This window comes from Pogona vitticeps, chromosome 2, assembly GCF_051106095.1.
Source record: "Pogona vitticeps strain Pit_001003342236 chromosome 2, PviZW2.1, whole genome shotgun sequence".
Classification (NCBI taxonomy): Eukaryota; Metazoa; Chordata; class Lepidosauria; order Squamata; family Agamidae; genus Pogona; species Pogona vitticeps.
The window spans coordinates 129,709,493-129,726,147 of record NC_135784.1 but is presented as its reverse complement, the minus strand read 5'-3'; the positions used below and the strand labels follow the sequence as shown (position 1 = coordinate 129,726,147).

At 39.9% G+C, this 16,655-nt stretch overlaps 2 protein-coding genes across 6 annotated transcripts in view; one reads left to right on the top strand and one right to left on the bottom strand.

Annotated features, from left to right (window-relative positions):
• The window catches only part of TBCD (tubulin folding cofactor D), a 209,881-nt gene extending 193,859 nt beyond the window's left edge, over nucleotides 1-16,022 (top strand). For both annotated transcript variants that reach the window (XM_020785911.3, XM_020785913.3), the window contains exons 34-40: nucleotides 487-608; nucleotides 4,843-4,920; nucleotides 6,855-6,944; nucleotides 7,562-7,649; nucleotides 9,264-9,373; nucleotides 11,927-12,011; nucleotides 13,944-16,022. In XM_020785911.3, coding sequence (XP_020641570.2) covers nucleotides 487-608; nucleotides 4,843-4,920; nucleotides 6,855-6,944; nucleotides 7,562-7,649; nucleotides 9,264-9,373; nucleotides 11,927-12,011; nucleotides 13,944-13,967 — 597 coding nt within the window. In that variant the 3' untranslated portion in view covers nucleotides 13,968-16,022. The remainder of the gene's footprint in view (nucleotides 1-486; nucleotides 609-4,842; nucleotides 4,921-6,854; nucleotides 6,945-7,561; nucleotides 7,650-9,263; nucleotides 9,374-11,926; nucleotides 12,012-13,943) is intronic.
• QTGAL (queuosine-tRNA galactosyltransferase) overlaps nucleotides 13,847-16,655 on the bottom strand; it is a 268,261-nt gene continuing 265,452 nt past the window's right edge. For all 4 annotated transcript variants that reach the window (XM_078385931.1, XM_020785917.3, XM_078385935.1 and 1 more), the window contains one exon: nucleotides 13,847-15,988. In XM_078385931.1, coding sequence (XP_078242057.1) covers nucleotides 15,908-15,988 — 81 coding nt within the window. In that variant the 3' untranslated portion in view covers nucleotides 13,847-15,907. The remainder of the gene's footprint in view (nucleotides 15,989-16,655) is intronic.

Here is a 16,655-nt window from a genome sequence, read left to right as displayed (position 1 = left end):
AAAGTGCTGCTTCACACAATGCCTAAAGCAGTGGTCCCCGACCTTGGGCCTCCAGATGTTCTTGGATTACAACTCCCAGAACCCTTCACCACCACCTCTGCTGGCCAGGATTTCTGGGAGTTGAAGTCCAATAACATCTGGAGGCCCAAGGTTGGGGACCACTGGCCTAAAGAACTTACGGAATTTACTAAAATGAGAGTTGGTGAGAGCTACTAGCTTTGCAGACTTTTAAGATTGTTAGACAAATTTATGGAGAAGTATATCAGTAGCTGTTAGGAGTAACTGGGAGTTGGATTTAGTTTCTCAAGTACCAATAAAGAAAGCTAAAATGGCTTTCCTCTTGTCTCATATAGCACAGATTTTTCAGTGGCTTTGCGAAACAAAAATTTCTGTAGGAAAGACAAAACAGTTTAGTCAAGTTAAAAATGATTGTGGATTTATATGCTTCTTCGGGTTGAGACTGTTTTATTGGGAATTCTCTTGTAGGTGCGATGCTCATCACAAAGCCTGTTTGACTATCTGAAGGACATTCAGAATGACACGGATGCCATGAACAGTTTTTGTGAGACACTGCTGCAAGTTTTTGAGAACAACTTGCAGAATGACAGGTAAATTGGATATTTCTATAAAACGTTGTTACACATTGGCCAAAATCCTGGTTGTACAGTAAGTTATGATTGTGGATGGGTGATGATGTCATCAGCAGGGGAGGATTTTTGGAAACAAAGGACTTCCTTCTTCTGTCCCATGGCTCCCATGGAATAAAACTGATAACTAAAGTTGGAGAAGACACAGGACCCAGAAGTCTTTCATTACTGAAAATCTCCCTGTGGTATTGACATCTTTAGATTTTTACAGGTATAACTACACTCTTGGCCATATTTTTACTGGGAGATGATTTAGACAAATTCATGGAGATTAAGGTTATTAGCAGCCGCTAATCACAGTAGTTATATGTTATTTTCAATATGTGCCAATGCACCTCTGAAACTAAGTTGCTGGGGAAGAGGAGGGTACTAATATACTAATATCCTTCTGCTTGGCGACTTCTCAGCCACTATTGGAATAAAGGCTTGCAGTAGCTTAATACAGCTCTTCTGTTCTTACTTATTAATTTTCATCTATGTTTTCAGGGAAGTCAGTAGGAATGCATGTTTCTGTCCAGAAATTTTGGCTTGGAATGCAGAAATGTGAAATGGCATCATGGTATTCTAAAACTGCAAGTCATCCAATATGAACCTATTTTTGATTTTCCAGAGATAGGAAAGTGCCACAAGTTGACTGAGCAAACTGTATTTGATCCATTTATTTTCTGAACTGTATACAGTCATTATTCAAATGATTGTACAGTATACAGTTCTTCTTCCTCCTTTTTTTTCTATGCAGCCAGATCATAACAGTCTCTATCAAGACCCGTTACCAATTTATGTTCATCTTTTATGGTTAGTGGGGCACCACTTAGCTAGGAGTAAAAAAACCCAATCCCTGCCTCTGCATATGAATGTAATTCAGTTTCACTTCATGCACCCCATGTGCGGTACTGCTTGTTTCCCAGCTGTGCCTGCCAGAGAACTGTTGGAAAGGCTTCTGAGCATGCCCCTTCTAGGAACACACCCAGTGCACCACATACCAGCCATCTGCTTGTACTATCTAAGTATATTTCCCAACTTTGAGCACGTGCACAGGGCAAGACACTCAGGACATTTGCAGCTGCGTCAAAACTATTCTGAGCATGCAAGGTCAAGAGGCAACTCTTTCACCAGACTTTTGTGGCTTCTATGAAAGGAAATAATTCATTCTCTAGGAAGCTCAAGATCAGACAGAATGGACCTGGAGCCAATGGGCTCCAAATCTTTTCCCTCCCAACCTCTTTGGTTGTAACCCAGCTTTTCTCATTGTTTCCTCTACCTCCACTTCTCCCTTCGAGAACAGAGGGCAGGAGTACACTGGCCTTTGTCCTCCTGACGTGACTTGTGCTGCGTCTTCAAAAGAGACGTTTGGTGGTGGGGGAGAGAGAGTAAGGGTGTTGAGTACATGTATATGACTGAAAAAAGGAAGGTGGGTCATCATATGGGAAGCAACTGCTGGACTAGCTGCTGTGTGTTGATAAATGACTGGCACTGTCACCAAAGCCAATGGCAAGGGAATAAGACGTAAAAGGGGAGAGGGTGCTCTATTCTACTTTCCTGGTCTATTTCCTTTCTGAAGTCATGTGGTTTAACCTAAGCTTTATACTAAACCTTTTTTACAGGCAGTCTTTTCCCATGGTAAAGCCTGCTCCTTTCTTTATTGTACACTTGGTGTTTCTTTGCATTTTACCATGCCCCTCCCGTGGTCAAGATTCTGTGCCTTGAAAGCAGCATAATGGGCAGTGCTTTAATGGGTGTTCTGCTTCTTCGGTCTGCCTATATTCCTGCATCATCAAGGAATGAGGTAGAACCTATTTTAGAATCTTATGAGCCAGCCAGTCTCCTGTGAGCTGTGGGAGTCCTGCTGCAGTGTTACTTCTAAAAAAGTATTAAAGGTGTGTACCATCTGTCTCTTCAAGCAGTAACACCAAGGGAGACCTCTCTATCATAATAGGAGATTTACAGGTATTGTGTTTTGTATAAAGAGACACCAAAGGGTGCCATTTTGGCGGGAAAGACAGAGGGGATAAAAGGAAGGAAGGAGGAGGGGGAGGGGCAGTTGGAGATAGAAGATGAGGAGGCTTGTTGGGTACAAGAGGAAGAGGAAGTTGACAAAAAAGAAGATTGGGTAGAGATAGTGCAGAAAGACCGCCAAGCACAGGGATTGAACAGAGTTCAAAATCCCAAGAGAGTATGCAGAAAAAGAGTAGAAGAGACAAGTCTATAGAAAGCCACCCTATTGGAGGAAAACTGAAGAGAGAGAAAGGAGAAAGCAGTTCAAAGCCTGGCAGCAGCGGGAGACCCAGAGGAGATAACACAGATAATGTACGGAGACTCCTGGGAAACCCCATAGGGCCAGTTCATTCAGACCGAGGTTGAGGCAAAACCTGGGCAAAAAGGTATGGGAGCCACAGGTGGGCTGGGTTTTCCACCCCCTCAATGACACTTAACAAGGCTCGAGCTTATTGCCAAAGTGGTATGACAAAGTTTGGAGTTCATCACCCTTAACATTAAAGGGAAATATGTTAGCGTTTGAAGACGATAAATGTTACGAAGCAAGAGACGGGGAACTCTGTTAACTTTGATAAGTTGTCAAAGAATGAAGATGTTTTATTAGAAGACCCATGATTCGTCCTTGCCTCACAATGTGTCAGAGGGAGATAAATGGGCTGAAGAGGATCTCGGATGTGTGAGAGACAATTCTGCTCTACTTAAAGGCTGCAAAATCAGCAGATCAACTTAGGCAAGCCACTGTTATCTGACTCCCATCACAACAACATGATGGCAGCAGTGTACTGGCTTATTGTTTGGATTGTTGAAATAGTGCTTGTGAAGTACTCTAAATGTTTAAGAACAGATACAGTGGTGCCTCGCTTAACAGGCGCCTCGTTTAATGACGAATCTGCATAGCGACAATTTTTTGCAGTCGTTTTTTCGATCGCATAACGATGTTTCTAATGGGAAAATATTGCTTTGCGATGATCGGTAAGCTGTTTCACTTTCCGATTTTCGCATAACGATGTTTTCCCAACAGCTGATCGGCGGTTCCAAAATGGCCACCGGTTTAAAAAAATGACCACCCGCTGTGTTTTTGCGCCCATTCCTTGCTTACCGGGCAGCGAAAATGGCAGCCGTATGGAGGATTTTTGCATAAAGGTTATTTTTTTTTTGCCCATAGGAACGCATTAAACGGGTTTTAATGCATTCCTATGGGCTTTTTTATTTCGCATAGCGACGAATCCGTATATCGATGATTTTGGCTGCACGTATTATCGTCGTTATGTGGGGCACCACTGTATATAAATGCTGTTACAGTGTGGAAAATGTTGGGTGATAATGAACCTCAATTCTTAGTTGAGAAATTGAGTTAGATTGCTTTTAGCTTCTAATTCTTGCTGTACAGCTTTACTAGAATTTCTCGTCCCAGTATGAACCTATCAGCATTACTTCGGTATTGTTCCCCCCCCCCTCCCCATATTTGAGAGAAAGCATTGTTGTTGTTATTACTTACATTTATATCCCACCTTTCTTCCAGTGAGTTCTAGGCATCATCATAACAACCCTGTGAAGTAGGTAAAGGTGAGAGAATATGACAGGCTCAAGGTCATCCAGTAGGCTTCATGGCCAAATGAGGGTTTGAACCCTAGCCTCTTAAGTCAGAATTGAATAAATACTGTACTCATTACACCACCCTGGCCACATCAAATTAAGTGGCAATAACAAATTTTCATCCTCTTCTTTATTTCACTTTACAACCAGGTTGCCACTTTTTCATTCAAATACCTGTGGCTCATCTCCTTCTCTCTCTTCTGCTCCTGTGGGTTCCTCTCTCTCTCTCCCCCCCCTTTGGTTTCTCTCTCTTCCTATTTACTCACCGCCACCTGTGTGGCTCCTCCCTCTGTCCTCCACAGCTTCATTCTCTGTCACTTCTGAGATGATTCAGAACCCTTGGGGAGAAAATGAAAATTTCTTGGGTTGGTAGAATCATTAGACGGGGGAAATTAAGTGCATCCCGTTGTTTATCATCTAGTCTGATGGTACAAATACCATGGTGAGTGTACTAGCTCCTCTGTGGTCAGGTTGACTTTAGTTGGAAGATACAACATAATGAAGTCTGGTAAGAAAATTAAAAATATAAAATTCTTTTTCATTGGACACTGACACCATATTTTGGAATATATTCTTACCACTTTTTCCTCTCTTTCTTTACTAGGATATCCGTGCCACTGCTAAAGATGCTGGACCAGCTATTGGCCAGTGGCTGCTTTGATATCTTCCTATCTGAAGAAAAGTAAGTGATTATCTTTCTAGCTTAAGAAAAATGATTTTCCCCATTTGCTGGAAATGTTCAAATGAGAAAATTCCATTCTCCTTAATTTTTATTACTTGTGAAGGATAGTTCTGGAAACAAAATAATTTTTTAAATATATTGACATAAGATTTCTCTGGGGCAGTTTTTTATTTTGAAATAAAATAAAATCAGTACTGAGAATAGAGTTGTGAATCCTGTTAGTTGCCCACACACAGTAAAAATAATGGTTTTTAAGTTCTTCAGACAGTAATGTCTCCTGTGTTATATATTTGGAAGTATTACTGCTTAAATTTCCCGGTGCTGGCATGATTCCAGGTAGCCTGTTGCTAAGATTAATGGGAGTATCTTTATTTTGGCCAGTGTATCTTGAGTAGAGCATTCCAGGTTTCTGCATAGTATCACATTGGTGCACTGACTGGCATCTGATGTAATATGGCCTCTCTGAGAGTGAAGGAAGGAAGGGAGGAAAAGGCATTGTGTTAGAAGATTGTGACATGCCATTCTTGACCCCGCAAATACTACAAGTGAGAGTGGGTGGGTTTAAAGTTCTCATTGTTCTCCTTACCAAAGGTAAGAGAAGGAGGTTGAGTCCCCTCTGCTTTTCTAACTCAACTAAGCATTTGTATGCAAGTGCCAATGTAGTTCTACCTTTTCTGCAGATTATACAAAGCAGATATAGGCCATTTGCTGAAGGCAATTTAATGTGCCATCAGGGGGTGTCTGTCACTACAGACTTTAAGAAACAAGCCTGTGTCTATTTGCCTTTGCCTTAAGACAGAGGGTGGTAATGTTGTTTCTCCTCAGGCTATCCCTGAGGGGGGAAACGGTGTCCTGCTCTTGACTTAGGGACCACCCCGAGGGTTGACATGATTGATCTGGTCAAAATGCAAGCTCACCTTTGTAAACAGCTTCATTTTCAGGAAGACGTGTGCCGGATTTGCATAACATTGAATCTTTTTGGACAGATCCCTTTCCCCTAGACACAGATTTTGTTTCTGCTGGAGTGCTGCCCGTACAGGAGAAAGAATTTGCTCAATTTCCTTTGGAGAGGCCGTGCTATTTTGAGATCACCAGTAGGTTAGACTTCGTAATAACTAATGCGGAACTGGCAGATGACAGCATGTGAAGCAGGTCTATTTCAAATGCTGAATCCTACGCACAAAACCTACATAGGCTAAATTTTTTCCAGATGCTCAGCTGCAACTGGCCTCTTTGCTGAATGCCTGTATTGTCATTTCCTTTGGAAATCACACCTCATTCCTCGCATTGCCATTGCCCTGTGTTGAAAAGCAGCAAGCACTCCCATTAACAGAATTAATCTCTAATAAATTCCATCCAGTCTAGGAACAGCCTGGCATAATTGTGAAGGACATTAAGCAGACTAGAGTCAAGTGATGCAGAGAACCTTCGTCACATAACTTTTGCAGCTATATTATGTATAATATATAGTTATGTTATATATAGGTTGTGTGCTTTTGTGACAGTAGTTCACGCACATACAATTTTCTGCAGTCTTCTACGTACCCATACTTTCGCCCCAAAATATGTGTGCATACTTACATTTGGTGTGCATCAACTGTTTGGAAAAAAACGAAACCAACTTCTGGAATACTTAAAAAAAAACCAGGCAAAATACAAACACAGCACATTCTTAATTATATACAAAACGTTAGTGTATATGTAATGGTTTGTATTACTGGTGTGGGATTTCTGGGCCAAAGCTACCATACATCTAATTATTCTCTCTCTAAAAAGGTACTAATTAATGTTTTGGATAGATCTGTGTTGCTGTATTGTGCCAGCTTAGTGTTTGGGAGCTACTTTTATAATTCTCAGTACATCTCATAAAACTTGAGATAATGGTTTATCTTTTTTTTAAAAAAAGGCTAGATTTGTTTTCTTTTTTTCCTCAGTCACCCATTTCCTGTAACTTTACTTAAACTGTGTAAAGAAGAGAGCAGGAGATCTAAAGATATCCAGAAGCTTCGCTCCAGCATTGCAGTGTAAGTTCAGAAAATGAAGTGTAAGCATAAAAAAGCAGAGAATAAATCACAATGAGGGAGACATCATTGTATTCATATGATGTTCGGCGGAAGACCCACGAAGAATGTAGCAAAAATTGCTGTCAGTTATAATGTATGTTCTGCTCTCTGCACAAAGAGTTTATTCTGCTATTTTGTTATAAGAGTAAAAGTGTTTTATTGCTGTGAATTTGATAGAACTGGGTATTAGTACTGATTTGAAAGCAAATGGAGCTAAGTGAACAATCTTAAATGGGGATGCTGGCAGATTATTCATTATTTCCAAAGCAGGTAAATGAGAGCATTTCCCTTACTGAACATGTCACCAGCAATTTTTCTTTTAAAAAAAAAAAAATCCCTTGTGTGTGTTTCAGGGTTAGAAAGAGCATAGATTACAGCACTAGCCCATTTATACAACCCTAACCATTTGTATGTTGATATTCCAGGTATTTACTCAAAGTCTGCTATGAAACTAAGTAGAGTGAGAGAAATTACTAGTCTATGCTACAGATACATTGTTAGGATCAATGGCAAAACATATCTCTGTTGATTATATGATAAAGTCACAATTGAAATAAAAAACTATTTTCTTTTCCTAGGTTTTGTGGTCTGATTCAATTTCCAGGTGACATGAGAAAACAAGTTCTGTTTCAACTTTTCCTGCTTCTCTGCCATCCATTTCCTGTTGTAAGTACTGGAGATACTGGTTGAGGTTTTGGAGGTAGTTGCAATGTTTCTGGCTTGTAGGGAATCTACTGCATGTTAGTTTAAAGGCCATTTAAAATACTATTTGCATTCCCCCCTCCACATACTATTAAAAATATCCCTAAAGATTTAATGTTATTATTCTTCAGTTCTGTTCATTCAAAACACAGAAAACAGTCAATTCTTCTGTCTTTCGCTGTGAGCTGGTGTGTGAGTCTAAACAGTTTAAAGATATGGCTATGTAAATTTTGGACTATATGCTGGTTGGCTTTGCAATGATGTAGAGCAAAAATGTGCATACAAATGAGAGCAGCAAATCAAGTTACTCTGCCCTATAGTTTGAGAGGCTCTGGTTTTCTGATAGGAATGTGGGTTTTTTGAACTACAGGTGCCATATTTTTTTTCTGGGAGTCCCACCTGCAGGATCCAGACCTGACAGACACCTGAAGTGAGCTTGCTTGGAGAGACTTCGTATCTTGGATAGACCTAACTTCTTGTTTGAGAAAGAAACTGTTCCAGTGGTTGTGGAACTAATGAACATCTTCCACTATTTGCCTAACTCCCTTCTAAAGCTCTTGCCGCTCACTGCCTTCTGTGATTAAAATTTGCAGTTACACTATGTGCTTGTGGAGAAGTACTTGTCCAGAATCTCTCACAATTCATTGTTTGATCCAAGTTTCTAATATCATGAGAGGAAGGAGTCTGGTCACTTTGCCTGCTACGCACCTCTATCACATTCTGCCACCTTCTTGCTTGCTTGCATTTCCTAAATTCCAAACACTGTAATCTTGCCTCATTGCATTCCTGTGATAGACCTTAATCAGAATTATACACAGTGCTCCAGTTGCGGCCACACCATGACTTTTTCTAATGGTATTGTGATGCTGGTAGTCATCTTTTCAATTCCTTCCATAATTATTTGGAACATGGACTTTCTTCTTCACAGGTGCATACTTGGTTTGTGTTTTCCTTTCATTGTCTACCACACTCCAAAGTTTAGTCAATCACTCCCAGCTCAGAACTCATTAGTCCTCATTGAAATTTTGGATTTTTCTACCCCACCGCATATCCTTTTATACTTGCATGTACTGCAGAACATTTTAATGTCTATCCTCCTAGTTGATCTCCTTTAGTTTTTCCTCCTTGGTCACCTACACCAGTGGTTCTTAACCTTTGTTACTCGGATGCTTTTGAACTGCAACTCCCAGAAACCCCAGTCAGGACAGCTGGTGGTGAAAGCTTCTGGGAGTTGCAGTCCAAAACTCCTGTAACCCAAGGTTAAGAACCAGTGACCTACCCCTTCCAGGAAATGCCTGCTGCAAATCTAGATTCACACACCTTTTTGAAATTCCTGCAATAAATCTATATTTCAAAGGCTTCTGTATATTTATAGTTGCTTGAGTTAAAGTCCATAATACTGTGCTTTACAATACAACTAGGAATACATAGAACAACATCCGTTGCCAAAGCTAGGATTTTTGTTGTTGCATATTGTATTGTCCATCTTAAGGCAGCAGCTCTGGATCACATCTGTTAAGATTTTAATTGAATGGCTATGGTGGACCTGGGAATAACTTATCTATTTTTTTTTCCTAGATAAGGAAGACAACAGCCAGCCAGGTTTATGAAATGCTGTTAACATACAGTGATGTCGCTGAACCTGAGGTTATAGATGAGGTCATGACGATTCTAAGTGACACTAACTGGTGAGTTAAGTTAGCTATGCTGCCAACCTTGTCCTGAATCACTGCACTGTATTTAATCATCTGTGACATAAAATGGATGAGGGAGGGTTTACATGTTTGTTACAGCTTGTTAGAATCGTGAGAGATTTAACATAAAACAAAACTAGCATGAATCAAAAGCAAACCTGCATAAACTAGGGCCATATTGATTGATGTAGTGATTGTAAAGATCTATGCCTCTCTAGGCTTTTAATCTAAATGACTCCCAAGGCCCTCCCGATACATTGTACAATTGAATACAGAGCTATTAAATCTTCCCGTTTGGCGGATGTTAGCAGAGTTGAGAGATGTGATGTTCAAGCCTCTTCCCAGCTTTCTGTGTTTTTGCAATCAGGGTAAATTTAAAAAAACATGCTGAACTGCCCCATAGCACTTAAAGCACTCTCTGGGGGATTTACAATTTAATTGTGCAGGCTACACATTGCTTCCCGCCCTCAGTGAGCTAGGTAGTCAATTTACCAACCTTGGAAGACTTGTCACCCTTGAGCCGGTTAACTGGGGTCGAACTTAGATTGTGTGGAGAGTCTTGGTTGCAGTGCTGCCATTGAACAACTGTGCCACAAAGCTCAGGTGTTACTCCTGCGTGGAGCTGTTTCTCATATAATTGAGTTCATGATAGATAAAAATAATGATTCTTTTGAAAAATGTTTTAAAATATTTCTTTTAATAATAATAATAATAATAATTTTTATTGTCATTGTAAGTATATACACAGTATACCCATACAACGAAATTCACAGACACCCAGAGACCAGACACATGCACACACATAAAATTCCCCAAACACTCCCCACCCACCAAAAATCCCCCACTAAAAATACAAACATCTACACCTCAGGCCAAGTAACACAGTCCAACTAATTATTCACTACTGGTGGTCTTTAAGCTCATTATTAATTGCAATTATAGCTCTGGGATAAAAACTATTGAGAAAACGTGTGGTCCGAGTCTTAATTGTTCTATATCTTCTGCCAGACGGTAACAGTTCAAAAAAGTTATAAGCAGGATGGGAAGAGTCTCTCAGGATGCTGTGTGACTTCCTCAGACAGCGGGATGTGAAGATGTCATCCAGGGTTGGTAGCTGGAACCCGATGATATTCTGGGCAATTTTAATGGTTCTCTGTAGAGCTTTTTTGTCCGCTACAGAGCTACTCCCAAACCATGCCAGAATGCCATAGGTTAGGACACTCTCAATGGTGCTACGATAATATGACAGAAGTAAATGCTGAGATAAATTTAACTTTTGTCATTTAAATCATTTTTAAAAATTCTTTATTATTAAAATACATTTTTAATTCTGACATAATTTTCATTTAAAACTTATAATTTTATAAATATAGTCCAACAGTTCTTGGATTGAAGCATTATATTTGCTAAATTTCTGTATAGATTATTTAGATGAATCTTTCCCTCTCCTCAAGGAGTCTAGAAGAGACCATGACAATTTTCTGGAGTTCTCAGACTGGCTTTGTCTCTCTAGAGGTGTATAGCTGCTTACAGTACATAGAGAAGTAACGAACCTGATTAGCTTTCTTTCTTTATCTGACTTAAAGTTATCCAAATCCTGGAGTTCCCGCACCCCCACCCTGCTCCCAATGTGATAAATGTTAGAAAGCTACTGAAAATTCCAGACTCGCTTGCAACATTTTTCTTGAGTGATGCTGATTCTTTCAGAGTGGCAATTATAGCTGTTGCCCCTCTGCAACTTTAGTTTAAAAATAATTTTGATGCCAAAATATCTAGAACTTCTAAATGTTAAACTGATTTTTAAAAAAGCTTGTTAAATATTGCATGTTTACTGCTGATGAAAAAAATCCACCATAAAGTATTATTTTAATTAAATGAAACCGTTTCAGTGTCTGTCTTGAGTTGATCATTGTCCTGATAGTGTAATCAATATTCATGACTAATCTGTTCAACTCAAAATTGTTGACCTTCCAGTGCTTTCATAAATATTTCCAGCAACCTCTGGTAACTGAAATAACTATTCATTTTGTAATATAACTGCAAAACTAATCAGAATGTTTTTCAAAATAAACCATGTTTCTGACTTGTGTAGAATATGCATACATATTGAGGTTAGAGCAAGGAAAATGTACCTGGGGAAATCACATGATCGGATCTAGTTTTTCTGAGCAGTAGTTTTAAATCACTCTGGAGTAGGTGGAAAGACGCTCACAGTTTATTGTCTGGGGGTGTTAGAGCCCAGAGATTTTGAGAAAGATGTGATGTTTCTTATGCTGCTGACCAGATAGGGCCTGTGGCTAGTGCAGAGTAACAGCCACTAGCTAGCTGTTTGAATTTCATCCCTCTACTTGCTTGCCTCATTTGTAGACTCTAGCCATAACAACTTGCATATTATGACTCTTTGTGCCAAACTACTGACACCATACCAGAACTTCACCTAAAGAGAATTCTCTGATGGAATAAGCCATTTTACGCTAAATTATTTAATGCAGCTTCAGATCTGCTGAGCTAATATTGTATTTCATGTTATTTTTGCTCTCCAAACAGGGATGCAGATTTGCCATTTCTGAGGACGCAGCGTAACCATCTCTGTGATTTAATGAAAGTGCCCAAACCTCAATTGGTAACCAAGGTACATTTCATAAAGATCTATTTATTTTGATCTGAATGCCTTTGGGATCCTTTCAGGAATGCCAAATGTTTACTGAAGTTCAATATTTGAGGGGGGGGGGATATTCAGCTATGTCCCAAGCTCTTTTCAATATGTGCAGGCTTAGAGCTGCCAGAAAGCAAGTGCTATATAACTGTCTCCCATCCCTTTCCTTGAAAACATTCCAGACTTCTGGTGCTCAGCTACTAGACAGCAAGCATGAATTAATACAGTGCAGCTGGCTCTAAGAGTGTGCTTTATGAAAAGGAGCAAGTAGAATTTCCATTTTGAGTGTTAACAGGAAAATGTAGATACCATTGCTTCTTTTTAGTCCCTAGTTAACTTTTACAGAGAAACATTTTACCAGACAGAAAGTTGAGTATACTATTAGTTCCCAACTGTGGAAATACTATGAAGATTTCAAGTGTGGTTGTGGATAAAGTCTTATTAATACCAAGTTATCAACAGCATTGCAAAAAATATTTTCATCTTTAGCAAGAGAATATAGATATTTCAAAAGATGCTCCCCCACCTGAAGTATGAAGTCTTCTAAATGGGTGTGGTTCAGCCCTCAGCCTGAGACCCAGCAATTTATTTCATATTACTTTGTGCTAATATTTGTACTGTTTTCAGAGGACTAATGTCCAGACAACTGAAGTTAAAAGGCCACTGGGATAGAAATGCATTACTGTACCTTATTCACACACAAATTTTTTTTTTAAAAAAATCTTGCTATAGGAGGTCAGTGGCATAGTATTGAATTAGCATTCTTGGAAGGCAAAAAGGGAGCAGAGCTTATGCAGCAGCCTATTCAGAGGTACCTGCACTGAGGAGCTGGTACCTCAATTCAGAGCTGGGCTGCTTTGTCCTCTGCGGGAAAAGCTGGTGCTGATGGTTTCAAGTATTGTTCTGTCTGTTGGTGCTTTTGCCTCCCCACACCCCACTTCCTATTCCCACTCTATTTGCTTCTACTAGAAAGGCACATTAGGGATACTGAAGTGCTAATAGGATGCTAATTACAAAGAAAGTATTATGGTGAAGTTTTGCTAGAGCAAAAAATGCACAGTCATAAAAGCAGTTTTGCATTTCCTTGATGTGAAAGAGATCTGAAGACAGTCTTGTGGCAGCTCTCTGATCTAAGAGTGACAGCCACATCTGCATCCCTTTACACTTTAGCGAAGGACCTCCTCTCCACAAGCCAGAGGAATTTCTCACAGCAGTTTGATTTCCTACTGCCCTGTTTTTCAAAAGGGGCTATATGAAAATATGCAGCACTATCCAGGTTTGGGAGCTCATATTTCACAAGGGCATATGGAGAAATATACAGTGCCTTGTTAAAACTGGGACAGGGGAGGGATTTGAAGTATGGATCTTTTATCAGTGCTCTTGATCTTGATATGCTGGAAAAAGTTCAGAGTTGCTTTCATAAATAATCTTGTGCTCATGAATGCTATTCCTGTCTCCACACAACTGAAAAAGAAATGACCAGAAAGACTGGCATAAATATCGAAGTGTTTAAAAACAAAGAGTATATTTAAATTAAGTGCCCTATTTTGGAAAGGCAAGAGGCTGCTGTGGGGGGGGGCAGGGGAGTGCCCATGTGTAACCCCTGTGCACTGTCTGACTTGTACCCATGTGGAAGGCTTACATAAGGCATGGCTTCTCTACACATGCAGATCTGATACTCTGGATTTGACTAGTAGATTGTTTGCAACAATATCCTTGCCCCAAACCATGTTTCATAAAAAAAAGCAATGTTATACATTCACATTTGAAATCAATGAACAAAAAAATAACAATGTAGTCAGACAATGTAGTCAGTTATTTCTATAGAAAAGTTTACTTTCACTTTAAGACAAGATCTTAACTATGCTGCCACTCATTCTCTTCTTATTTTCTGCATCTCTCCTGTAGAGCACACAACGGAGAACTCCTTAATATGAAAACAACAATTCTTGGGCCCTTTGGAGCCAAAAGAGTGTCAATGTAACAACTAATGTAGCCTGGAAAAAGCTGAAGAAGAGAGACTAAGACGACTAAAAGCCTGCCTTTGGATGCTGCATATGTACCAAGATTGTTTTGTTAAGCCAAATGTTTTGTTTTGTTTGGGTAACATAAACTTGTTTTGCTCACTCCATGATCTGTAACCACAAGATGGCAGGTTGGCCACAGGATCTTCTCTTGTGTTTCATATTCAATATGAAAGCTGATTGCAAATGTTGTGCTTTTTTCAAAACTGAATTAAAGTAACTACTGAACAGCTGAAACCACCACAATATTCACTCTTCCTAGCTGTTTCCCCCTGTTCCGATGACATATTTCTACTTGCTAAGGGGAAGTTCTGCTGTCATGCATCACTTAGCACACTATTCTGTAGGAATTTGCAACTCCGGTTGCTGTGTGCACACAAGCGTAGTGGCTTTCTCTCTGAAAACAAGAGGGGCTGGCAGGCAGAAATGTATTTCAATTCTAATATGTCAACTGGACAAAGTGACACAGTGAGGTTCAGGAAAAAACTGTTGATGTTCTTGGCTTATATGGAGGGCACCAAGACAATGGGATTACAACAGATACACTGTGTGTTTTCAATTATCCCCTCCCACACAACTAACTCTTTTGCTATGTGAAAGAAGGGTTATTGCTAGGCCAAAAATAAGCATAATTCTCCTCTTCCTTCACTGAAAGTCTTCAATCTGTGAAATAGTTTTAATTGTGTACTATTGCCTTGAATGTTTATAGTTAAGGTCATTGTATGGAGAGGATTCACTAGTAAGATCATGTTCTTACAGCAAACAGCAGAAGCCGAGAGGCGTACCTTACATAAAGAGTTAATCTGTAGGCTGTCAGAGCAAAAGCTTCATGAAGACTGTTTTCAACTATCTGAACACGGAGGTTTTACAACAGAAGTACCATTTATCTCTCATTCTGCCCCAGAATGTTATAATGCAGGGGCCACTTTAATCCTTGCGTATGAAGCACTTGTATCACAAAGCGTAACAGATTCAGAGGGACAGCCCAGCTGTTCCTGCCGATGCTGGGGAAGGGCCAGGGCCTGTTTTCCTTGACTCACTGAAGGTTGTTACAGTACCACTAGAAACTGGTGGAGCTGCAGTTTTTTTCTGGGAAACAGTGTACAGAAAACTGACTGTGTCTCCCACAAAACTATCCGTCCGAAGAATGAAAATTAAGAAATATATTTCATGTTGTTCCTAAACTGAGGTGGCCATGGCAGGTATTATTTATTTAATTTATATGCCGCCCACACTACCCAAAGGTCTCTGAGGTGTCTGAGCCTGCCAAATAACTGCCACAGCTTCCTCACTAAACAGATGATAACTTACCTGTTCCACTCCCCACCCCGAGACACAGATGGTACAAGATCTGCTACTGGCAAAATCTGATTCCTTAAAACGGGGAATGATGATAATCTTTCTCGTCTAGCTGTTTTGGGCTACAACTCTACTGATTCCTTGCCACTGGTCACAGTGTCTAGGGCTTCCAGAAGGTGAGGGCCAAAGGTTCCTTACGTGTGAGGAGGCCAAAGGGCCCTTGAGATTCCATCCGTTCTCCCTGTGACTGTTTAGAGTGGCTCCGTACAAAGCAGAAAATAAAGGCTTGAGCCCTACTGGTTTGGAAATTTGGCTGTCATCCCGCCTCCTGATTATCTCTTTCACATTGCTTTTTCCCTCGCCATCACAACCAAAATGAAGGAAATGTAATTTAAAATGTATTAATACTTGCTTTGGAAGATCATAGCATTTATGATCGAGGCAGAGTTTTTATGCTAGCCCTGTCATTACTGTGTATAACTCAACCTTTACAAATAATGTATTCCCTTTTCTTTCTCCTGTGAAAGTCCTTCCAGTGTAACATACATATCAGTTAAAGTGAAAATAGTCGACACCTTCCTTCAGTTTCAACATGTTCAAATTGTCTTCAAATTGTCCGTCTGTTAGATCCTGAGGAATAAATAAATAGATCACTTTCAGTGAAGCCTGTTTGTTTTAATCAATGAGATCAAACAACTGAGATTTTAAAAAAATAGGCATTGTAATTAGCGTATTTGAAATCTATATTTGACCAGTTTTTCCATGAGAGCTGGCTGGATAGCTCCCGTGAGTTGGATGCCTAGCTGCAAAGCAAGGAATTTTGAGAGCTTGATTTCTTAACTGTGCCTCCCATGAGTAAAGTCAGCCTATGTGGCCTTGGGCAAGTTGCAGAATCCCAGGGCACTCCCAGAAGAGAACTGGTAAACCACCAACCAAGAAAACCCTGGACGGGGCCACTGTACGTTAGAATCAATGGCACATAGAAATAATTATTAATCATCATATGACAGAGCTGTTTCCTTGCTGGTAGTGTTTACAGACCCTGCTTGACTGCAGTGAGTTCCCTCACATAATATAATGAAGCATTTCTTTTCAATATGCGAAGAAACTAGGTTGAGAGGTGTTATTAATACTTTGATTAATTTTCCCTCTAATGGTTTCCTTATTTCTTTTCTCTGCCTTGAGAATCTATAAAATCTCTGGGTTGGAACCATATTACTTTCCAGGCACTATCAGCTAAGTTTGACATGGGTGTGCAGAATTCTCTTCCTAAAATGCTGACCTTGCAGGAGTGGAT